Source organism: Paramormyrops kingsleyae, chromosome 15 (assembly GCF_048594095.1).
Source record: "Paramormyrops kingsleyae isolate MSU_618 chromosome 15, PKINGS_0.4, whole genome shotgun sequence".
NCBI classification, from domain to species: domain Eukaryota; kingdom Metazoa; phylum Chordata; class Actinopteri; order Osteoglossiformes; family Mormyridae; genus Paramormyrops; species Paramormyrops kingsleyae.
In genome coordinates, this window is record NC_132811.1 from 7,040,041 (window position 1) to 7,064,660 (window position 24,620).

The 24,620-nt window shown below is 51.3% G+C and overlaps 1 protein-coding gene across 2 annotated transcripts in view; it reads left to right on the plus strand.

Moving 5' to 3' along the window:
• The window catches only part of LOC111860526 (protein strawberry notch homolog 2-like), a 43,127-nt gene that overhangs the window by 10,366 nt on the left and 8,141 nt on the right, over positions 1-24,620 (plus strand). The window contains exons 2-25 of one of the 2 annotated variants that reach the window (XM_023844301.2): positions 264-465; positions 1,889-1,971; positions 4,476-4,575; positions 15,072-15,221; positions 15,569-15,643; positions 16,400-16,499; positions 16,629-16,789; positions 16,879-17,012; positions 17,124-17,214; positions 17,295-17,438; positions 17,570-17,687; positions 17,782-17,887; positions 17,978-18,131; positions 18,575-18,751; positions 18,832-18,929; positions 19,840-19,922; positions 20,215-20,397; positions 21,085-21,206; positions 21,478-21,609; positions 22,718-22,853; positions 23,524-23,636; positions 24,013-24,084; positions 24,230-24,338; positions 24,537-24,608. In XM_023844301.2, the coding sequence (XP_023700069.2) occupies positions 343-465; positions 1,889-1,971; positions 4,476-4,575; positions 15,072-15,221; positions 15,569-15,643; positions 16,400-16,499; positions 16,629-16,789; positions 16,879-17,012; positions 17,124-17,214; positions 17,295-17,438; positions 17,570-17,687; positions 17,782-17,887; positions 17,978-18,131; positions 18,575-18,751; positions 18,832-18,929; positions 19,840-19,922; positions 20,215-20,397; positions 21,085-21,206; positions 21,478-21,609; positions 22,718-22,853; positions 23,524-23,636; positions 24,013-24,084; positions 24,230-24,338; positions 24,537-24,608 (2,836 nt within the window). In that variant the 5' untranslated portion in view covers positions 264-342. Of the gene's footprint in view, positions 1-263; positions 466-1,888; positions 1,972-4,475; positions 4,576-7,690; positions 8,000-15,071; positions 15,222-15,568; positions 15,644-16,399; positions 16,500-16,628; positions 16,790-16,878; positions 17,013-17,123; positions 17,215-17,294; positions 17,439-17,569; positions 17,688-17,781; positions 17,888-17,977; positions 18,132-18,574; positions 18,752-18,831; positions 18,930-19,839; positions 19,923-20,214; positions 20,398-21,084; positions 21,207-21,477; positions 21,610-22,717; positions 22,854-23,523; positions 23,637-24,012; positions 24,085-24,229; positions 24,339-24,536; positions 24,609-24,620 lie in introns of those variants that run through there. The other variant, XM_023844302.2, reaches the window with a different exon arrangement.

A 24,620-nucleotide genomic window follows, 5' to 3' on the forward strand; every position in this document is an offset into this window, starting at 1 on the left:
GTTCTTAGTGTAAGTCTGTTACCTTCACTGCAAGAAATGTTTAAATTAAATGTGTATTTGATAATTCCACCACTGCCTGAATTATCAACAATGTTGAGTTATAGTGTTTAGGAACCTTAAATATCCCCTTATGTTCTAGGTGCCTTTTTTTATAAATATGTGCTACCCCAAAATGACCACCCGCTGAAATTTTTCTGGCTCCACCACTGCTTTAATGCTGTGCTGAAACCGGAGTCCCATGTTTCCTGTTCCTCTTGCTGCAGGCCATGGATGGTGTTCCGCCACAGTAAGGGCATGGTCTGAGAAGCTCCGTCAGCCAGCCATGTGTCGAGCCGGAGCCTGATGCACATCCAGCCCGCGCCTCCTCTCATGGACGGGGACGACTTCCTGCACCCGGAGGGCCCCCAGCTCGAGGGGGGCCTGTATGGCCTGGGCAGCTCGTCGCTGCTCCACGTGCCCATGCAGGTACATCCGCAGTTTAGCCACGGGCTCTGCCATGTTTCTAATTAGAAATTGCAATTGGAAGCTCTTAATTACCGGTGCCTGCTGAAGTGTAATTTCGTATGCTCTGTTCCTGGGAAGCCACGTGGACCGATTCTGGGTCAGAACTTAAGTCTCCCCTGAATTCCAGGGGTTCATTTATTGGGCACTTGAACACACAGTAATGATGTTTTAAATAATTAACTTGGAGGGGGTGTAATGCCATATACTGGTTCCAGCCCGGCCAATAGAATCAGGCACTGGAAGCAGATGCTGAGTTTTTACAGAACCTGAAGTATTTGCCAGCCAAAAGGCCAACTGGCCACACTTTTAGAAGTAGAGGTCGTACTGCCTCTTGGTTGTGGGTTCTACCAGCCTCTTGGTTGTGGGTTCTACCAGCCTCTTGGTTGTGGGTTCTACCAGCCTCTTGGTTGTGGGTTCTACCAGCCTCTTGGTTGTGGGTTCTACCAGCCTCCTGGTTGCGATGGTGGTTCCGAGAAAGAATCAGTGATTTTTGTGGGACTGATTTGCTGTGGCTTATTTTTCACCTATTGTCTCGGGGGTAGATTGATGCACTAAAGCGACATCGGGCTACTTCGGATCACTGCATCTGGTACTTTCAGTATTTTCCCTTATTTTTTTGATTCCCAGTCATGTACCAGTACCAAAATTTACAGTACCTGAAGTGCCAAACCAACTTAAACACTTTCTTCTTTTTTTAAACATACTAGAACATCTTGAAAAGCAATAATCATTAAAATTGCAACACTGGATTTTTTTTTTCTGTGACAGAGTAAGAATGTTTTAGCATAACTCCCTGTGCTGTAATGTCCACACATTGAATAGAAGGTAATATTAATCTGGCTGACTAGCAATGCTTGAATTGCATGTGCATAACATGCGATGTTCGTATTAATATCGCATATCTTCCTTATGCTACCCATTTTTCGAATTCAGTACAAAATACCCCACCTCGTGTTGTGATGTCATTCAGGACCGGTACCAGTTCTTACGCCAGTGGAAAATCAGCACCTTAAAGTACCGTACTTTTGTTTTTTTTCTTGATGTACCTGGTGCGGCGGAAAGGCTCCCTTAATCTCCCTCCATGTGATCATGCAGGATTAAATGTCAGGGCTTGTCTTGGGGCTCATAGTAGGTCAGAGGGTCCGTAGCTGGGTTCCTGGAACCCCCCACCCCGAGGTTATGGCCTGTTTCACTCGTACCCTCCCACATGCCCTGGGTGTCCCTTTTTACCCTCTTTGAGCACCCTCTCTTCCCATATTAGGATGTTTTACTGCATGCTTTCTCTTCCCTCATTTCTCCCTGGCGTATCCGCAGTCCCAGTCGTTTCGCGCTCTCTCTGGTCTTTGCCATGTCGGGTTTTAACCAGCTTTTTTCCCCCCTCCAGAGTCAGATGTACCCCACTAATTCCTGGAGATTCACGCCGCAATCTGCATACAACTTGACCAGTTCTATGCAATCTGGAAACCAGTAAGTATAGAGATTGTTCTGAAACTTGCTACCTCCATCGCCTTTGGTCTGTTTAGGGTATCTGTTTTCCTCTGAAAAACCGTGGCAGTATGGAGATATTAAGCGCTCATCTTCTTCTTGATGGCTGTCAAAAGCTTGTTTTACTGCCTGCGAACCTTTGGCTTTTGTAGGCGGTGTGAGTTTCAATCCGGTAAGTGACTGGTTTTTTTTTGTGGCACCCGTATGGATATCAGCGTATTGTCTCACGCATCATGCTGTCTCAAAAGTCTTTTTAAAAAGAAAGAATGGGAATTACTGGGAGTTTTTCTTTTCGCCAGCTGGCCTTCAAGACACACAGACTGTCCCGATGAGCGAACTTTCATGCCGGTCTGACACGTCAGGACCTTCACTCTGGATACTCTGTAGTGGGATGTAACTACCATCTTGCCAGTCTTATGTCTTCAGTAGCCCATTTCTTCATGGCACCCTGTCCTGGGTGTGATCGGCGACCCCCACCCCCACCACCCCTTCACGTGGGACTACATGCAATGTTTTTGATCATCTAGGTATGCGGAGAACAATAGCCCCCCCTGGTTTTGGGAATTCATTAGTGGATTCAAGAGGTGGGCATTTGTCCCAGATAGAAGAAGCCGAACCAATGGAGACGGCAGTGCTTTTGTTCTTTGAAAATCTCCTGAGCTATTTTTTTTTCCTATTACAATAGTGGTAGTTCAGAATTCTGTTCAGCACGGTGGCTTTTCTGGCTCTTTCCTGCGCTTTTGCTCTCTCTGCCCCTGTATCAGCTTCCGCCCCCCGCTTATTATTCTGCCCTGTTTTCTCTCCGCCATTATCGAAACCCCTTTCGGCTACCGGCTATACCAACTCCAGGGACTTCATCTCGGTACTGCAAAGGAAAGAGTTTTTGTGAAGCGGCATAGACCTCAACCCAGACTGTCATGTTTTGGCCGCTTGTGGCCTCGGGCTTTAAGGCAGGGCCTTCGGGTACACACACCTGGGAGGGACACGGCTGAAAAATCAGTAAATTTCACTTTCCACCCATTTAAAGTGGTGTTCCAAATGCCTGGAGCAGCTGGCAGTTTTAGACATTGCCCTGTGGACGGTGCCGTCTGAATGTTTTGACACGCCCCCCCCACCCCCACCCACAGGAACGGTGGCCTTACTGAAGCTGCACTTGGTTTTGACAAGAAGTTCACCATCCTGACCACGGTCGATTTCTTCCTCCCTCGATAATGACTTAACGACGACATACCCCTGAAGGAAGGGGGAGTGGCCAGTTGTAGACTTGGTCACAGAGGTAGGAAAGTATGGCGTGAAAAGATTTGGTCAGGTGGTCATTGTATGAGTCAGTGAAAAGGAGGAGAGGTGTCCGTTTGTTAGGGTGCTTAATCCCTGTTGTTAGAGAAGAGGCCGCATACCTGCTCCTCGAGGAGTGCTTATGCTCGATTTGCAGGCCAGAGAAGCATGTCCCTGGCCACCTTAAGGTGGAACCCAGGAGCTTGCATGTGCCTCCTCTGTTTATGCGTGAAGAGAATGGCCTTCATGCAAAAAAGCCTGCAGTGTCTCGTGATGACTTGCAACGAGGAAGTGTGTAAAGTGTAGTGATTTCTGAGCAGCGTTATCATAGTGTGATATTACTACCCTACCCTGATAGGCTTATTTACCCTGAGTCAAAGCGAAACCACACAGTCGCCTAGCTGCCTTTCTGAGGACATCGGACTGAGGTAATGGAAATCGCTGTTTTACGTTAATAAATACTCGGTAAATGGATGTCGGCTGTCACTGGAGCACTTTGTTCCATCTTTCGGGGTAATAATTGGACTTTCCTAGTGTAAAGCTAGTTATTTTCCATGAGGAAGTGATTCTCTTAAACGACGCTGCAGTTGTTTTCCGAGATGGCTGTCACGTGACCGGGGGGGCTGGAAGACGACGGCGTGGGGAGACTCGCTGTGTGATTGCGAGGGGGGCCAGCAGAGGTGACCTCCCTGCCCCTATGGGAACAGGAAACGGTGATGATAGCACAGGGGTGACCGATGGCCGCCCTTGATTCGAGCCGATGTGTCATGTGACGGTAAGGGCAGAGTGACGTGCAGAGCTGTGAATCAATTGGCAGCAATGAACTGGGAACCTTGTGAATCTGCAGTGCTATTTATAGGCTGAAGGCTTCGAGGTTATTGCCAGCCGGCTTGAATATTGCGTAATGACAGGCAATAATGTGACGTGCCACCGGGCTGAATGCTGCTGTCAGTCTGGGAGGCAGAGGTAGGGGGAGCAGGAACGAGCGGAGTCCAGGGGACCGCCTAGAAGCCACCGGGGGCAGTCAGGGGCCACACGGCTGGCCACGAGGGCAACGTTGTGATGAAGGAGCCTCTGTGCGTGTTTGCCACTCCTGCCTCGTGTTTTCCACGAGTTTTGTTGTTGTTGCCGACGTGGGTCGTGTCCATAGGTCACACCGGGGCGACATGCATGTGTCTGACCAGCTGTTCTGTTGTGTGTGTCTCTCTTAGGCAATACCACTCAAATCCTGCTTTGGATATGCACCCGGAAATATTTGACGACGTGGATTTCACAAACTTTAGCCTGCCCACCAACGGAGACTTTTCTCAGGTGAGTGCTGAGAGATCCTGCTCTCGCTCCTGCCATCCATCATCTATAAGATTGGTGACTCATAATGCCCCCTGTGCACTGGGGCTTGCTGTCAGTCCCCTTCCTGTCCCTTCTAGAGAGTTTCTGACTTCTTGGTTTTTTTTTCCCATCTGGATGATAAAAGTGCTCTTAGGAACCAATGTGGTCTGATTTATATTTCACAACTATCCACCCACCCTCACCTTCCCTGCCACCTTGTACTAATAACGGTATTTACTGTAATAGCAGCCCCCATGCCAGCCTGAATTGTGGTCACCGCCTCTGGTTTGAATGATCTTTTTGCTGGCTTGACCTGTAGCGGTATTAAAAATAGCTAGTGTGTGCACGCTGCAGTGGAAGGTGTGTAGGAAGGGGATCACAGGGCGCTGATGCAGTGTTTTACACAGTGCTTAACTGGCGCCGGATCCAGTCAGAATGCAGTTCAACAGCTCAGTTTTTGTCTGTCTGCATTCCGGCATTTATTTGCGTGGATCCGACAGCACTCTGGTTAAAAAAACAAAGACAATAACTTAAAAAATAAGATAACCATGTGTTTTAATATACAGATCGATTTTAACACAATTTCACATTTTTTATTAGTTTTGATGTATTCTTAAAAATACAATACTTGTTTTCTACACTGTGTTTTGCACGTATTCCAGGACCTGCGCTTGCCTCAGTACCCCTCCTCTCATATACTGTATGCATTCTGAACAAACGAAGCACTTACCATAGCGGGGTCCCTCCTGATTGGCTGCAGCCCCCTGTCCGCCTTTACAGAGCTCTCTGATGCGCGTGACACGTGGCATCATGAGAATCTGGCAGCTGGAGTTGTGTTTCCTTTCGTCTTTTATGTTCTCTTTGCGGTGCCCAATCCGCACTTTAGTTTTTTTTCCCCCTTTGCCGTTTCCTGAAACCCCGGGTCGGTCGATGTCTCCACGCTCTTGCGGGTGCCCCGGGCCGCATGGTTACACACGCCGATGGCTCCTTTGCACTCCCTAATCAAATGGAAGCGTGCTTTGCGTGCGTGCCCCCCCCCCCCCCCCCCCGCATGTCCTCAGAATCCAGGAAATGATCAGCTGTGCCCCCTTTCTACCATGGCGATCCAGGGCTCCTTTTGTGACTCGATTTGGAGCATGGCCTCATGTGTGTGCAGCCTTCAGCCGACAGCATGGCGTTACAGGCCATAGGGTCGGCCGCAGGGTCCCCGACCCCTTTGTGGTTAAGCGGGGGCGACCAGGTTGGGCGTACTGCAGCTCAGTCGCTCAACTCCGTAACGTTTACACCTCTGCTACAGGTGTTTGCCTCCAACCGCCGCTGATCACACTCATCCTGCAGAAGTGAGACCGCGCTGGCCGTCCGTGTTGTTTTTGTCATCTCCCGTGCGAGAAGTGCAATTGTTGCCCTTTGTTGTATGTGAGCGTAATGCTCTATCAGGATTTCCTCCTATTGTGAAGAGCCGCCACGCACGCTGTTTACAGGATGTTCGCGCGCACAGTGAAAACAACCCCCGATAACCTCCATGTCAGCCTTAAGGAGTCGAGGTCGGCGTTCGCACATTCTGGTCATCTGCTCTCATGCCCCGCATCCTCGGCATGTGCGCGAAGGGCCTCGTGTTTGCCTGGGAATTCTGGCTCAGCTGCAGGCCGTAAGGGCGAACGAGTGCAACCCGGAGGAGATGCCGGGCTGACTCATCCTGCTCGGCCTGCAGGGGGCTCTGTTCCCACCACAGGCCAGCGTCCCGCTGACAGTGACTCCCCCCGCTTTTGGTGGTATGCCTCCGCTGTGTGCCCCTCTGCCCCGCGCCGGCCGTCGACTCCCCGGCGACGTCGAAAGCCACGGCTGATTCGCGGTAACGAAATGCCAGGTCGTGGCCTGGCGAGGGTGAGCGCAGCGGGCAGGAAGCCCCTGAGTTTACCACGGAGGGGAAGAGAGCGAGAGGCAGCGTTTCAAACAGCGACAAGCAGTAGTAATGCCAAGTAACCGAGAATAGTGATCGAAAACACTGAGAAACAGTCGCACCGTGGGAGTAGCGCACTGGTTCATGTGCTTTCACGCGCCACACTTGTGCTAAACGGTTTCACTCTGGAGGCACTCTGGTGACTTTCCGCGCACGTGCATCAGGCTTCATGCCGTCTTGCCCGGGTGGAGGTCAAGCTTAGGTGAGGCCACTGGCGCCCCCCAGTGCTTCCATCAGAGTACTGCTGCAGGTAAATGCGTGGGTGCCGCGCCGTGCCGAGTTCTGGGAGATCGCCGGCTGCTTGCTGCTCTGGTTTTCGATGGCTGTGGTCTTTACGCGGCTGTGATATTGTCTCAAAAGGTTTTTCAAGCGTTAACATGAAAAAATGAGCTTCCACAGAGGTCCGGCTCTCTTCTCAGACCACTATGCGGTGCTGTTTCTGCCCCCCCTCCGGGGACAGCCGCATCCCTCCGGCTCCATTGATCGTGCGAGGGGAGGCAGTGACTTATCCGCGCGGAGGTTTGGACCGCGGTGGGGGTGGGGGGCTGCATTCCCGTCCGTGATGCTCCACCGTCCTCGCCGGTGTGGCGCCGCATCTCGGCCCCATACCCCCCCCCCCCCAGGGTCCTGTCCCTGACACACACACCTTTCAGTTAGGAGGGCCTGTCATCCAGGAAAGCCCCATGAATCCTGGAAGTAGCGGCTGACTGCGGGACGTGAGGCAACTTTCAGGCAAAGGGCAGCACCGGGCAGAAAGGAAGTCTGTCCCACGGAAGTCGGCGGCGCTCGGCACGGTTCGTGGATAAAGCCTCCTATAGGTGGTAAAGTGGTTTCTGACTGACTGACGCCGTGTGTAAAATGCCAGCGAGGGCTTTGGGGATGGCAGAGTCATGCATGAGGAGCCATGATTTAGGCGAGTGTAGGAGTCACGGGAACAGAGAGGGAGTCGCACTGTTTACACTAATAATGCGGTTGAGTTACACCATATTCAGAAAAATGGGCTTTACTGCCAGTAATTTCAGTCACTTACCAACGAAGGCATCATTTCCTGAAAGCTCCTCCCCTCCCTCCCTCCCCTCCCCTCCCCTCCCTCCCTCCCTCCCTCCCTCTGCGGCTCACGCTTACTGCCAGCGGGCCAGACCGCGCTCAGAGTGAGCGAGCCCCTATGCAGATTGCCGGCACTCCCCTGGCAGCAGAAAGCTTCCCGCAGAGCCGGCGAGGCAGAGCCGGCGAGGCAGAGGGGCTCTGTGCGCCGTGCGTGAGGCTGCTTGCCTGCCGGGACAGGAAAGGACGGGGGGAGGACGGACCCCGGCGGAGAGAGAGAGGGAGAGAGAGAGACGCACTTTCACCCGCAGCTCAGCCAGCTTCCCAACAGCATTAGGACTCATGTCTCAGATGCAGCTTTGGAGTAAACTCTATTCTCAGCTGGGACTGCCTCTCCCTAAGGTACCGGCCGGCCGGCGGCGGCCCACGCTGCTCTGTCGTTTGTGATCTTTCTCTGTGGCTGTGATCAAGATGCTGGCTGGAAGTTCATTAGGCATAGTTGTGTTAAGGCTCATATCGTGTCTTTTTCTTGTGGGGTGGGGGTGGGGGCTGTTTTCAGGCTTAATGTCGAAGCTCATCCCGACCGTCGCTTTACTTCCTCGTTTGCCAGTCGGCAAAGAGCGAAGTTCACGCGTAACTAAATACATTAGTGCTTATCGGGCTGGGGCTGGCCTCCTCGTTATCGCAGCCGGCCGGCCACCGGGGCCAGAGCCAGCCGGCGCAGGACAGTGACCGCAGTGCTCCCGCGGTAAACGGCTCTGAAGGCGCCGAGGAGGGACACGTCCCCAGTAGACAAAGCCGGCTTCCCGTACGGAACCTGACGCGGGGAGCGGCCGGCCCCAGGCGTACTCGCTACTGACGTGGGGTTTTTATTGCGAATTTCACCTGGTTGTCAATCCCGAGGCTCCCATGTTTGCCCTCTTCATGAGAACTGACAGCTGGCTGCTGGGAGGTGTGGCCTCACTGTCTCTCCGTGGGCCCCGGGGCCCCTAAACTGTTTTAGCTGTGAGAGGGAGGGAGCTCTCTGCACGTTCCTGGAAGCCGGAGACCGCAGTTTCCACCGTGCCATCGCACCCGTGATAGGCCACTCGGGGAAGGGGGGGGCATTGTCACGGGCTCTTATTCGCCTGAGTGGGGGTCCACAGGGATTCTGGCTGGCTTCCTTTCCCCATAAAGGAAGTGGGGGGGGGGGGGTTGATATTATTAATTTACAGTTTGAAGATGTCATCTTCAGAAGGGGAGACACAAGTTTTAATTTAGCCCTTGCAGCTTTGAAAATATAATTTTTATAAAGATAGCTCTGTGTGTTTGTGTGTGTGTGTGTGTGTGTGTGTGTGTGTGTGTGTTTGTGTGTGGGTGTTTGGGTGTGTGGAGAAATTAAAGTTTCTGTTCAGGTCACCATACCCATGCGTTAGTTCTGTTCACTTTTTCCTTTCCACTTTTAGCTTTAGAGCCTGATCTGATCATGTTTGTTCGGGGGCTACCTGTGTGCAGCCCACCGTGACAACGTCGAGGGTTTAAAAAAATCAGTAATGACACATTGATTTACTGTAAACCAGTCAGAGTTTCCACCCCATCACGTCTTTACCCATCCGGTGGCATTGACTGCTCCCGTGACCTTATCCGGTCAGCCGCAAAGGCCAGCGGGTTCCTGTTGGTTTCTGTGTGTGTGTGTGTGTGTGTGTCTGTGTGTGTGTGTGTGTCTGTGTGTGTGTGTGTGTACGTGCCCAGGTGTGTGTGTGTGTGTGTGTGTGTGTGTGTGTACGTACGTGCACGTGCCCAGGTGTGTGTGTGTGTGTGTGTGTGCGCGCATGCTCGCACAGCTGTGTGTGTCATGCCTGGCTCTGTGGTCGCTGTGACCGTTGTATTTGCTGGAAGCAGGTCCCAGTCACCGCAGAGACACGCACGCACGCACACACACACACACACACACACACACGCTGCATCAGTGGCTTTCAGGGCTCTTCCTAAGAAGCGTGTCAGCCTGCTTGCCTGATCAAGCCACCCAGCAGTGGTATTATTCACTGGTGTCTCGCTGGCACAAAGATGGCAGAACCCAATCGCGTAAAGGAGCACATGGGGTGATGTCATCAGGGTGCAGGCTGATGTCGCCGTGGGGTGGGGTGGGGTGGGGTGGGGTGGGGAGCTTGTCGTCAAGGGGTGCGGCCTGGCAGCCAGGGCACAAAGAGTGCTCTGTCCTCAAACGGCACCGTTTGTCCCAGACGTGGCACCTTGGCGCTCGCAAAGGCACGTGGCCCGGTCGCGTAAGTGGGCTTCTGCCACACTTTCGCAGTAGTAATAATTATAATGCATTGGCAGCGTTATAAAACCGCCTGATTTTATCTCTCTACACACTGCAGACAAATATGTGCCAATATGTAAAATAAATCATGAGCAAGTTCTTGCGTCGCCATTATTTTTCATGTGCCCATTATTTTAAGGACTGGATTTTAAAGCTCTTTATATGAACGAAATCAGAATGTGTAGCCCGTCTCCCGAGGGGGGACAGGGGGCTAAGTGGGAGCCCCGTAGTGTAGTGCAGTGTAGTGCAGTGTAGTGCAGTGTAGTGTAGTGTAGTCGCTGATCCGCTTGGCTGCTTAGAGGAAGAGGAGGGATCTGAGTGGGAGGTCCCCTCCGGGCTGAGGAGGCCGTACCCGTCGGTGTGCTGCCTCCCCTCCCCCCAGTGTGGCAACTGGCTGTTTGTCTCGAGGGGGGGGCTGCTAACAAGCTGCTGTCGACTCCTGATTCCTGGCGGTGGCAGGCAGGGGGTTCCCTGGAAGGCAAGGCGGGGCCCCAGCACGGGGGAGTCTGAGCGGCGCCGGCCTGCCCCGGCTGCCCGTGTCACCCCCCTGTGTTTTCTGTTTGCAGACGTGTCGTCACGGTGATTGTCGTGATCACTGTCAGTGTGCCGGTTGGGGTATAGTTTGTTCGTTTTGAAGGTGCCGCGTGAAGCTTTTTCACTGTGAGCTCTCTCATCGATCAGCATCGGGATGGTGCTTTGACCTCGCGCTCATCCCCTAAACGACAGCTCTCTGCCAGGTATAACCCCCCCAGCCTCCCTGTCTCTCCACCAGGGGTAGCAGGCTGGAAGCAGAGGGGCTAATGGAAAGTGATGACTGGGGGGAGGGGGGGGGGGAGACAAAATGTAAATGAAGTGGCGATTAGCATCTGTCAGCTGGAGCTGCTTATCTCTCGTCCCAGAACCGGCTTTCACGCTCTGAGGATCTCTGCTCCATCACTGGCCCCAGACGCTGCTCATTGTTTCATTCACGTTTTTTAATTGTATGCAGAAGCCACGGTTCCCAGATTCTGGGTTTCTGTATCGAATCTCCATATTTTAATTTTCTGCCATGCGCCAATGTTTGTGGCATTAGTGTCATCAGGTCGTGCTTCGGCCGGCCCCGGCGGGGAGGGGATAGTGGGGTGGCTTGATTACAGTCATTCCGTGGTCCTGCCTCGGTCTCCCAAGTCACGAGCTGCTCTCAGCAGAAGTCTGGTTTCTCGGAACGATGCCAGCGGATCTGGGAAGTGAAGCTTCCAGGAAGACAGGCCACCCTTCAGCTTCGGAAGAGCTTCAGCTGTCCTCTGAAGCTTGGGCAGTATCAGTCGGCTGGTCTCTGTGGAGAAAACTGCCTCAAATTCAGCCCATTCTCCTCTAAAGAGGCTGTGATGGGCAGCGTACATGCTGATTGCACAGAGTTTCTCCAGGGGCACTATTGTTGTCTATGAAGCCAGCTGGAGTTGAGAGGGAAATCGTGTGCCTGGGGGAGCCTCTCCCGGGGCACATTCCTGGGCAGCGTGGGCACCACCCAGCTCCGGTGCTCTCTTACCGCCTGTAACGTGGCGGGAGATGGCAGAGGCCCGAAGGCGCGGCTCTGATGTCAGAGTCTGTGGTGTGGCTGCACCGTGTTTTCACTTTGGTACAGAATTAGAAAAGACTTCCAGGTTCCTACAGCAGGTGCTTTTTCATTTTAAAAATAGAATTGCTTGACGGTCGTGCAGAATGGTGGCTTTCGCCGCATCTTCACCACCTGGTGATCCTGCAGGCCTGTCGTGGCACCATGGCAGAAATGGCTCTCCTCTTCCTGCTGTGTGCCAGCTTCAGCAGGCCGCGGATCTGCTGATGGGTCCACTGGAAGGCAGCCGTGTCCTCGATAAACAGCCAAACATGCCCCCCCCACCGCCTCCACAGGGATATGCAGTGTTTTTTTTTTGTTTTTTTTTACGTTGTAGTGTTTAATTTCACATAGTGGTGAAGCAGATGAGCTCGCTGCCTCAGTATCTGTATTTAAAAGCTATTCGTACGAGACAGCAAGAGTATTCAACTCAGGTTGGGGGGAGTATGAAAGAACGTGAGCAGTTAACATAGGTGGGTGGGGGTATACGAGAGTGAGTATTAAATGCAGATTGGTGGCAGTGAGAGAGAGTGAGTGTTAAATGCACGTTGGTGGTCGTGAGAGTGTGAGTATTAAACGCAGATTGGTGATAGTATGAGAGCATGACTGATAAATGCTGATTGGTGGGAGTGTGACAGGGAGTATTAAATAAAGATTGGTGGGCTTGTAGGAGAGTGTGAGTATGTGAGCATGTCACTTTTTGTAAATTAAAATACATAATACACTCACCTAAAGGATTATTAGGAACACCTGTTCAATTTCTCATTAATGCAATTATCTAATCAACCAAATCACATGGCAGTTGCTTCAATGCATTTAGGGGTGTGGTCCTGGTCAAGACAATCTCCTGAACTCCAAACTGAATGTCAGAATGGGAAAGAAAGGTGATTTAAGCAATTTTGAGCGTGGGATGGTTGTTGGTGCCAGACGGGCCGGTCTGAGTATTTCACAATCTGCTCAATTACTGGGATTTTCACGCACAACCATTTCTAGGGTTTACAAAGAATGGTGTGCAAAGGGAAAAACATCCAGTATGCGGCAGTCCTGTGGGCGAAAATGCCTTGTTGATGCTAGAGGTCAGAGGAGAATGGGCCAACTGATTCAAGCTGATCGAAGAGCAACTTTGACTGAAATAACCACTTGTTAAAACCGAGGTATGCAGCAAAGCATTTGTGAAGCCACAACACGCACAACCTTGAGGCGGATGGGCTACAACAGCAGAAGACCCCACCGGGTACCACTCATCTCCACTACAAATAGGAAAAAGAGGCTACAATTTGCACGAGCTCACCAAAATTGGACAGTTGAAGACTGGAAAAATGTTGCTTGGTCTGATGAGTCTCGATTTCTGTTGAGACATTCAAATGGTAGAGTCAGAATTTGGCGTAAACAGAATGAGAACATGGATCCATCATGCCTTGTTACCACTGTGCAGGCTGGTGGTGGTGGTGTAATGGTGTGGGGGATGTTTTCTTGGCACACTTTAGGCCCCTTACTGCCAATTGGGCATCGTTTAAATGCCATTGTTTCTGACCATGTGCATCCCTTTATGACCACCATGTACCCATCCTCTGATGGCTAATTCCAGCAGGATAATGCACCATGTCACAAAGCTCGAATAATTTCAAATTGGTTTCTTGAACAGGACAATGAGTTCACTGTACTAAAATGGCCCCCACAGTCACCAGATCTCAACCCAATAGAGCATCTTTGGGATGTGGTGGAACGGGAGCTTCGTGCCCTGGATGCGCATCCCACAAATCTCCATCAACTGCAAGATGCTATCCTATCAATATGGGCCAACATTTCTAAAGAATGCTTTCAGCACCTTGTTGAATCAATGCCACGTAGAATTAAGGCAGTTCTGAAGGCGAAAGGGGGTCAAACACCGTATTAGTATGGTGTTCCTAATAATCCTTTAGGTGAGTGTATATTAAGTACAATTTAATTGTTACTACAGTTTGGTGTAGGTGACCTTATTTCGAAGAGATATAAAAAATGACATCGGTAATGTTTTCTCATTTGTCTTATAATTGCCAGAGTAACAAAGCAAGCAGAATGACAAATCATTTCAGCCTAAAACAGTGCGTTTTACTTTTCATTTCAAATGAAACACAGGGTTGGCAACTTTGGTCAGCTGACTGGCGCCACAATTTCGATTCGAGACAAGTCTGCACAATTTTATTGCTTTATCTGTAAGGTTTGCAAACTACCCTAACACTTTTCATGTAGCTGATTTTGGGTTTATAATGGAATAATATAGATTTGCCGTAAGATTTCTTGCGTGGTATGCCAGATGTCAGACTAATCGCTATTGAAACGTTTTTTTGTTTCACGTGAATTGAGTTAAAACAAACTTTGATGAACATGAAATCACCAATAAGCTACGTCTATCCAACATTTTATAAAATACAGTATTTGAAAACTTAAGCTGTACGATTTCATGACAGAGCAGCCACTATGATAGGGACACTACAGCTTTTTGGTTGAGGTTGTTAGATTCGCTGCTGTTATTCACACTAACAGCACGTTAGTGTGAACAAAAGGGCTGCATTCGCCCAAACTCCTTTAGGTGGTTAAAGGAGTTTGACATTCGTTGGAGTTTTTGTGTTAATTGGGCAGTTGTGCCTTTTACTATGCGCCATGTATGAAGGCCGCGGCGCATGTATATGCTGAATTATGGGATGTTTTACTTTTTAATTTGATACTATTTATATGTAACCAGGTTAATTTGTTTAATGTGCATAATTACACAAAATCTGTTTAATTTGAATTCAGTCAGTGTTAGAAAATTCTAGAAAACAGAAAATTCACGCAACGCAGATAAACCGGCTACATAGACTATATAAGGAGAAGTATTCAGATGACGAAAGAAAATAAAATGCTTTTTTTTTTTAATTAGGTTGTTGAGTTGCAGTATTAATGGTATAGTGCAAATCCATATCATGGCGCACAGTCACATCGGTAATGACACACCAGTGAGTAAGAGAGTGTGAGTATTAAATGCAGATTGGTGGGAGTATTAAATGCAGATTGGTGGGAGTGTGAGAGAGTGGGAGTATTAAATGCAGATTGGTGGGAGTGTGCGAGAATGGGAGTATTAATCATAGATTGGTGGGCATGTGTGTTAAAGGCAGATTGGTGGTAACACTTGGCAGTGCATCTGCCACTCTCTGTGCCCCCCCCCACCCCGGAGCAGCTCAGGAGTTATCGACCGGTTGTCTTCAGTCCCTTTAACACGTACATGCATTTGGAATTGAGTGCATTTCACTCCCAGATGGGGAATAAACCTAGTTGTCGGTTGCTCCCTGCTCAGGGGGTGGCATGTAACCCCTGGCTTTGTTTGCGACCCCGTTTGCCCCCCACCTGAAAGCGCATCGGCTGACCGTCTGGGCCGACCCTGGGTTTTCAAACCTGGCTCTGGGAAGTTCAGGAATATATTTTTAAATATTCCTTGTGGTGGGTGATACGGCCTGCCTTCGTCACCTAAGCAGGGACTCCCTGGTGCTGTAGGGTGACTGTCATCCTGGTCTATCACCGGCCGCCTCGCAGAAACGCCATGCCTCCTGTGTCCACAGGAACTCCCCTGCATCAATGACCTCTCCAACGACTCCCTGTTCTCCTCCCCCTCCGATTCGCTTTGCGATTACCCAGACGTGGGCTTCCTGCGGCCTGACAACGCCCCCACGTTATGGGACATAAACACGCCCACGCCCAACCAGCTGCAGGTGAGGCTTGCCACGCACCCCTCCGTACCTACGAAACCTCGAGCCGCAACCACACACGCGCTCCCTCTCGGTCTCAGTTTGGTGATTATTTTTTGCCATCGGGTGTTTGGTTCTGCCTCAGCAACATACACCTGTATCTAAAATCTTATTTTTAACCACAGTCCCCACCCTGACCTCCCCGTTAAACCCTAATCTGATATAAGTTGCTGCCATCGTTGTTGCTGGTCCTGCTTCCTTCATTCTCACCCATTCTCTTCATTGTAGGCATGTATGTGCATGTCAGCAGTTCTGTCTAATGTTTTGTTTCCTGTTTGATTCTTTCCTGTCTCTCCCTCTCCCCCGAGCAGCCAAACAGGTTTCAGGGATTGAACAGTTTTGAAGATGTTTCCGCCATTATCAACACCCCGTCTGTAGGATACCAGGTAACTGACCCCGTGACTGTGACTGTGCCCTATCTGGCTTTGACCTTGACCACACCTAACCTAGCAAGCAAGCCCATTCCTTCTTATTCCATAATGTTAACATACCCGGGGGGGGGGGGCAGGGGGTGGGCAGCTAGTCCACCTTGGACCTCCAGAGGTTTTTTGTTCTTTCCTCACTCTCTTGGTTCCTCTCCTCCATTATCATCTGTCTCTTTCTTTCATTTCCTTGTCTTTCTTTTTTCTGGTTCTGTATTATTCTGTCTTGATGTATCGCAACACACCCATGTGAAGCGCCTTGGGATGACTCTGTTGTGAAAGGCGCTATATAAAAATAAGTCGAATTGAATGGGGGGGAATCCCATACTGGAGGCCATGAGATGATTTCCAGGGTATGTTTATAAGAAGTGGAAATATTCCATTGTAACCACAACCGGTGGACTGAGAAATCTACCGATGGGGGGGGGGGGGCCACCCCACTGGTTATCACAATGTACTGAGGGACCCCCCATCGGTCGGCAATATGGGGGTCACGAGTCCCTGGTACTGTTATTTTGGGGGATGTAGGTGGAAAATTTGGGAACCCAAGGCCTATAGAGGTGCCGTCCTTTTCACAATGACACTGAAGGTGCCCCGTGTGCCCATGCAATCCCCGGTCTCAGGTCTACAGCTGTGTGTTGTTTTATCGCACGCTCCTGCTGCCTTTTAACACCCGCCGAATGGCAGGCTTCTTCAGTGACAAGGCCTCCCTTTCCGCAGGAGCCCCCCGCCCCCCCCGAGGAGGAGGAGGATGCCGAGGAAGAGGAGACTGAGGAGCTCGGGCACATCGATACCTATGCGGATTACAAGCCTTTCAAGTGTACGGCGTGCCACTCCTTTGCAGGCCAGGGGCCCCGTCAGGCCTGGGCCGTGGCCCCTCAGCTCCATGGCGGGCCCCGTCGGGCCTTGTGCGCGGTCCCTCACTTAGCGCTCTGTGTGCTCTCCGCAGCCACCATCGGGAAGTCCCACCCTGACATCGTTGTGGAGACTAACACCCTGTCCAGCGTGCCGCCACCCGACATCACCTACACGCTGTCCATTCCCGAGGGCACCATCGAGAAGGGCCTGCTGTCCGCCCTGCAGCTGGAGGCCATCATATACGCCTGCCAGGTTCCCGCGGGCGTTCCTGGGAGGTCTCAGCTCTGAGCCCACCCTCACCCCCGCTGACCTCACACTCTCTCTGTCTGGTTACCCCCCAGCAACACGAGGTGATCCTTCAGAATAACCAGAGGGCCGGCTTCCTCATCGGCGACGGGGCCGGTGTCGGCAAGGGCCGCACTGTGGCCGGCATCATCGTGGAGAACTTCTTAAAGGGCCGGAATAAAGCATTATGGTAAAGGCGGCCTCCCATTCCACAGCCTTTCAGGAAGCGACGGCTCTCCTTAGCGGGTTACGGGGGCCAGTGTACTGACACCATCCCCACCCCTTTGGTTTTATCCTCCAGGTTCAGCGTTTCCAACGACCTGAAGTACGACGCGGAGCGAGACCTCAAAGACATAGAAGCTCCCGGTATACATGTTCATGCCTTAAATAAGGTTGGTGCTCTCAGCTTGTTCCTATGCCCTCTCGGGCTGGCGAGTGGCCGCGCTCACCCCTGCCTCTCTGTGCCTCCCAGATTAAGTATGGAGACACCGCTACCTCAGAAGGAGTCCTGTTCGCCACTTACTCGGCGCTGATCGGGGAGAGCCAGGCGGGCGGGCAGCGCCGGACCAGGCTAAAGCAGATCCTGGACTGGTGCAAACCGGGCTTCGATGGAGTCGTATCCCTTGCTGATGGTCGCTTTCCAATGGGGCCCCACCTCAATCTTTATGGCAGAGTAGTTTTCGAGCTTGACGCTTATGCCACCCTTCCCCACACGTGTTTTATTCCTTGACCGCCTCCACTACCCAGATCATATTCGACGAATGCCACAAAGCCAAAAACGCCACGTCCACGAAGATGGGCAAGGCGGTGTTGGACCTGCAGAACAAGCTGCCCCTGGCCAGGGTGGTTTACGCCAGTGCTACAGGTCGGCCCCGCACCTGCCCCGTACTGTCCTGCGCTACACCAACACCTGGGGTAACCTTGCTCCTGATCATCTGCCTACCGCTGCCTTCTTCCAGGTGCTTCTGAGCCAAAGAACATGATCTACATGAGTCGTCTGGGAATCTGGGGTGAGGGAACTCCTTTCAAGATGTTCGATGACTTCCTGCATGCCATCGAAAAGAGGTTTGTCCCTTGCAGTCTCAGTGCTGCCCTGGCTCTGGGTGTCTCATTGCTGAGGCGCTGCTGACAGGGATTCCCACCCCTCTGCCGCAGGGGCGTGGGCGCCATGGAGATCGTGGCCATGGACATGAAGGTCAGCGGCATGTACATTGCCCGCCAGCTCAGCTTCCAGGGCGTGTCCTTCCGCATTGAGGAGATCAGCCTGGACAACAAATTCAAGCTGGTCTACAATAAGGCTGCCAGGCTGGTGAGGGCTTCCTTTTGGATGTCTCTAGTGTCCTTTTGTTTAGCTTTACGGGATACTGTAGAGAGCTATTTAATCTGCCTGTCTGCTGGCTGATGTCTCATGCTAGAGTCCTTGTAGGTAAGATATATTAGTGATGGGCAAATGAATTTGCCCATTTGCTGTATTTTCTGACTAGATGGTGCCCATGGTTTAATTTGGGGCATGCTTTTAGATTTTATGAACGTAGAGCGCCATCTAGTGGTGTCAGAAAATACAGCAAATGGTTCAGGAAGTTCCATTTGGCTATTAGTAATATTTATTACCCAGCGGAAGCAAGTCAACATGAAGGGTGAGCTGTCACAGGAGGTCGGATTCAGGGTGCCATATGGCTCACTGACGAAGGTTATGGAAGCATCTCCTTCAATCTGTCCATTTCCCACCCTCTCCGTTTATGTGGACCTCAGTGGGCAGAAGCTCTGGAGGTTTTTACCAAGGCTGCCGACGAGCTGAGCCTGGTCTCCCGCAAAGCGCTGTGGGGCCAGTTCTGGTCGTCGCACCAGCGCTTCTTCAAATACCTCTGCATAGCCGCCAAGGTGCCGCGCCTCGTGGAGCTGGCCAACAGGGAGCTGGCAGCCGGCAAGGTGAGACAGTGAGCCTCTTTGGGGGAGGAGCTGAGGGCGTGGCAGGACGGCTGTAACCAATGTTGTCTCCCCCCCCAAAGTGCATTGTGATTGGCCTGCAGTCCACGGGCGAGGCTCGCACTAGAGAAGTCCTGGATGAGAACGACGGACATCTGGACCGATTTGTCTCCGCTGCTGAGTACGTACAGTCCAGGAGCTGTGGTTCACCTGATGTTGCTGCTGCCAAGCCATAGAGCCAGAGTGGTTCCCAGCTTCGGCAGAATGGTGACGTTTGTGGGCCCTTGAGCGAGGCCCTTAACCTCCAGCACCATGGGCGCCACTGCAGCTAGCTGCCCTTTGCTGCAAAGCTTGCTCTCAGCCAGAGTTGGGTATTTCAGGTCCAGAGAGTAGAAGTCCAGACCAAGATTTTGTTTCAACAAACCAGCTGAGTACTGTGACTCTTTATACTCAACTGGTTGGTTGAAACAAAATCTTGGTCTGGACATTTTACTCTTTGGACCTGAATTACCCAGCTCTGCTCTCAGCTACATATGCGTCTGTGTCATGGAGAGTGAGATGGGGTAGGCAAAAAGAGAATTTCCCCATGGAGATCAATAAAGTGTTGTTGTCATTAAGAATGTGTGGTGCTTTCCACCATGATTCTAGTGAATCTCTTGGTTTGTGTGAGTGTTCAACCTCAGCCACTGATACGCCTTAGGCCAGGGGTGTCAAACTGCAGTCCTGGAGGCCCGCAGCCCTGTGCAGCTTAGTTCTTTCCCTGTTCTAGCACAAATGATTCAGCTCAAGAGCTATGTGGTAATTAGCACAAGGAGTTGAATCAGGTGTGTTAAATGAGGGGGGAACCCAAAAATGTGCAGGGCTCCGGCCCTCCAGGACTGGAGTTTGACACCTGTGCCTTAGGCTGACACTGAGCCACTTGAACACGTGCTGTTGGACCCGCACACCGGTGTGTGCAGCCTTTACAGGCGTCCGGCAGAGACGAAGACTAATTAGCGCGATCATGTCTCGCCTGAACGCGCTCCAGCAGGCTTCCTTCAGCCGGCTCGTGTTTTGAGAGCTCCATGGTAACGCTGGCTTCTGTCTTTCAGGGGTGTATTTCAGTCTCTGGTACAGAAGCATTTTCCGTCCGAAAAACAGAGAAGAGAGAAAGGCAACGGAAACAAGAGAAAACGTGAGCTTGACTACTTCCCTTCTGCGCTAGTTTTTAACAGAGTTGCCCCTGAATGAAAGCGATGGAGTCATTTTATGATGAAGCACGCTGGTATGGCATTTTGGAACCTTTTTATGGATTATATAAAATGTTTAAATTATTAGAACAGGGTTTTTTTCCCCATACAAGAATAATGAAATCTATGGGGAATGTGGTTGGTAGGATGTGAGATGGTCATTATCGATCTGCAGTGTAGCAGGTGTGATCCTCCATCACAGGGGGGGTGTGTGACACGTGTTCTCCGCTGCTCTAGGCAAGCCCAAGGGCCGCCAGCCCAAGTTCCCAAAGCACAGTGTGGACAACGGGGGCGTGATCAACATCAGTGACGACAGCAGCACTGACTCCGACGGTCTGGACAGCGACTCAAACTCTTCCCCCGACTCCCTTCAGGACAACGATGACGTCATCTTTGTTAACCACACTAACTGTCACACTGGTAGGTCGGACACAGACGGAGCAGGACCCCGTGATTGGACACGGCGGCCCAGCCTATGGCAAACCAGCTTATGATTTAGCTGGAGTCCTGACCCTCCCACACACTTCAGGCAGGCAGTGAAACCTTCACTCTGTCCTCGGTCTTTTTGCACAGAAGGTGTTTTGCGGATCATGGTTAATGTTTTACTTCGCATATTTTCACATTAGTTTGTTCACAGTACAAAAGACAGTGCTCATTTGCCTGGCCTTTTCAAATGATCTTTTACCTGACAGTTCCCAAGCTCATGAAGCTGGGGAAGAAATTACTTCAATGTTTTTATATAAATCCAGATACTGAGAATAGCTGGAAAGGACTTATCAGAAAAGCAGACACATCGTCAGTGCTGTTAATCTTTCCCTTCTGCCAAGTCAGTGTTTACATGTGCTGTTATTCTGACCTATTTCATCTGGGGAAAAAAAGTATTTTCCTGGAATTTGTGAAGTTAAACAGTATTATGGGTGCAGTGCCCCATAGTGGTAGATGTATGTATTGTTTTTTTAATGACTAATATCGGTATTTTCTGGATAAAAATGAATAGTTTATTTGTGGCTATTCATTATATATTATTATTTTATAGGAAGGGATTTAAACCTTCCAAATGACACAGCATTAAATACATGCACATTTTCTGGTCTTTCTACTCACCAGCAAAAATTGAAGAAATGAAGCAAGGCCTCCTGAACAAGATTTCCGAGCTGGGAAGAGAGCTACCTCTGAACACTCTGGATGAACTGATCGACCGCTTTGGAGGGCCGGACAGAGTCTCGGAGGTGAGCCCCCTGGGGCTCACGGTGTTAGGCTAAAGCAGTGTTTTCCAACCCAGTCCTCGGGGAACCATGGACAGTCCACGTTTTTGCTCCCTCCCAGCCAGTCAGGAACTCCGGATCAGCTGGGAGCTGAGAGGAAGCAAAAACGTGGATTGTCTGGGGTTCCCCGAGGACTGGGTTGGGAAACAGTGGGCTAAAGATCGGCGCCGGGGAAAAATGGGCGGCGCTTTCGGGCAACTCCCTCAGACCCTAAGGTACCTCTGTCTTCTCCCAGATGACGGGCCGGAAGGGCCGCGTGGTTCGGCGGCTGGACGGCAGCGTGCGCTACGAGTCTCGTGCAGAACAGGGCCTCACCATCGACCAGATCAACATCAAGGAGAAGGAACGCTTCATGAGTGGGGAGAAGGTGAGAAGAACATTGGGAGAAGGTCTCGGGAATGTCAAGAGAACCTCGGGGAAAGCTAGGAAAAAGTTAGAAGAATGTCAGGGGAGCAGTGGGAGAACATAAGGGGAGTTTGGGGGAATGTCAGGAGAATTTTATGAGAATGTTAGAAGCTCCTCTTGGGAACATCAGGGGACCGTAGGGAGCTCGTCTGGGGAACATCAGGGGAGCGTTGGGAGCTCATCTGGGGAACATCAGGGGAACGTCGGGAGCTCGTCTGGGGAACGGGAACATCAGGAGCTCGTCAGGGGAACGTCGGGAACTCGTCTGGGGAACATCAGGGGAACGTCGGGAGCTCATCTGGGGAACAGGGGAACATCGGGAGCTCGTCTGGGGAACGTCAGGAGCTCGTCTCGGGAACATCAGGAGACCGTTGGGAGCTCGTCTGGGGAACATCAGGGGAATGTCGGGAGCTCGTCTGGAGAACATCGAGACCATCGAGAGCTCGTCTGGGGAACATTGGGACTGTAGAGAGCTCGTCTGGGGAACGTCAGGAGCTCGTCTCGGGAACATCAGGGGACTGTAGGGAGCTCGTCTCTGGAACGTCAGGAGCTCATCTCTGGAACGTCAGCAGCTCGTCTGGGGAACATCAGGGGACCGTCGGGACCTTGTCTGGGGAACATCAGGGGACCGTCGGGACCTCGTCTGGGGAACATCAGGGGACCGTCGGGACCTCGTCTGGGGAACATCAGGGGACCGTCGGGACCTCGTCTGGGGAACATCAGGACTGCCGGGAGCTTCTCTGGAGAACGTCAGGAGCTCGTCTCGGGAACATAATGGGAACGTCGGGAGCTCATCTGGGGAACGTCAGGGGATTGTCGGGAGCTCGTTTGGGGAACGTCAGGAGCTCGTCTCGGGAACTCCAGGGGAATGTCGAGAGCTCATCAGGGGAACTAGAATGTGCATTTGTGATTAACGGATAAAATTCTATGTGCAGATATCCCCCCCCCCCCCACCAGTTCCGACCTGATTTGTACCTCTCCCCCCGCCACCACATTATTACACCACCCATTCATGTAAGCCCATGACAGCAGTGTAGCGGCGACTCATTCGAGATGCACCCTGTCCACAGCTCGTGGCCATCATCTCGGAGGCAGCCAGCTCCGGCATCTCCCTGCAGGCTGACAAGCGGGTGAAAAACCAGAAGCGGAGGGTGCACATGACGCTGGAGCTGCCGTGGAGTGCAGACCGCGCCATACAGCAGTTTGGTAAGAGCCGCTTCCTGCCCGCTTTGTCAAGAACGCGTGATTCCAGTTTTGTCATGTCTTGCTTACGCTGGTGTCCTCATTTAGAAACCGCAGCCTCACCGTGCTTGTCTGCCAGTTGGCGACATCTACTGAGTCAGTTGTGAAGCCACTTTTATAGTTTTTTGTTTTGTTTTTTTCCCCCCCACACTGATGCATTGATCCTGTAAGGCGTAAAGCAGTGTGTTTATAAAGCAGCCTTTTTTATAGTTAGAGTTGTCTACAAATGTTCCCCACTTCACAATGGTTTGTCCTGTGGAATTTGTATCTGTATTCTCTTTCTTTCTTTCTTTCTTTCTTTCTTTCTTTCTATCTTTCTTTCTTTCTATCTATCTATCTATCTATCTATCTATCTATCTCTATCTATCTGTTTCAGTCTATCTATCTATCTATCTATCTATCTGTGTTTCAGTCTATCTATCTATCTATCTATCATTCTGTGTTTCAGTCTATCATTCTGTGTTTCAGTCTATCTATCATTCGTTTTTGAGTTGCAGTATTTTCCATTTATGATTGGTTCATCGTAACGTGACTATGTCATAATTGGAGGAGCACCTGTATTGTCAGCTTTTGGCTACAGTAAAGGTTTGCAGTGCTGCGCCTTCGTGTCTGACGTCCCACTGCTTCCTGTCAGGTCGGACTCACCGCTCTAACCAGGTCACTGCCCCGGAGTACATCTTCCTCATCTCCGAGCTGGGCGGGGAAAGACGCTTCGCCTCCATCGTAGCCAAGAGGCTGGAGAGCCTGGTACGTCACCCCCTCTCTCCCAGGCGGGCCTGAGCTCTCGCTCTCCTCCTGGTCACACCGTGGGCGACGTCTCAACAGTCTAGCAGCTTCTCCTCAAAAACCGAATCGGTGGTTATCAGATGCACAGCAATACACCAGGCAATGAAATGAGTTTCCCTGAGAACTCCAGAGTTAAGGAATAATTTTAAAAAGGTAAATAAAATGGTTAAAAAAAATCGCCTGATCTGCAGTGGCACATACTTCCATTATCGGTCATTCTGCTGGGTAAAGGCTGCCTCCTCCAGTGCCTCACTGGAACTCGCGGTGTGACTGGACCCTCCACAGGACCGCCGTGCGAGTGCTTGCTTAGCTCCTGACCTCAAGCTGTGTTCTGCAGGGGGCCCTGACCCATGGCGACCGGAGAGCCACCGAGTCCAGAGACTTGAGCAAATACAACTTCGAGAACAAGGTAAGGACCCAGCCACATGCCGTGTGCTCGAATCGGCCTGACGGTAACGTGTACCTGCTTAAAGCCTTAAACCTTCTGTGCTCTGTAGCGCCTCCCCTGGTCAAAGTTAGGTAGTTCGGGATAAATAGTTTGCCATCTTTTGCAGTATGGCACCAAGGCTCTGGACAAGATTACCAAAGCCATCCTGGGCCACATCGAGAGCAAGGTGCCACCTCCCAGAGATTATCCAGACGGCGATGCCATGTTCTTCAGAGGTGAGCCCTGCTCTCTCTCTCTCTCTCTCTCTCGCTCTCTCTCGCTCTCTCTCGCTCTCTCTCTCTTTCTCTCTCTCTCGCTCTCTCTCTCTTTCTCTCTCTCTCTCGCTCTCTCTCTTTCTCTCTCTCTCTCTCTCTCTCTCTCTCTCTCGCTCTCTCTCTCTAGTTAGCTCAGGGGATTGTGATGCTTTCTTTCAGACATGAAGCGTGGCATGATGGATGTTGGCATCTTCTGTAAAGAGCCTCGCTTTGGTCTCAGCACTGAGAAAGGTACGGGCAAGT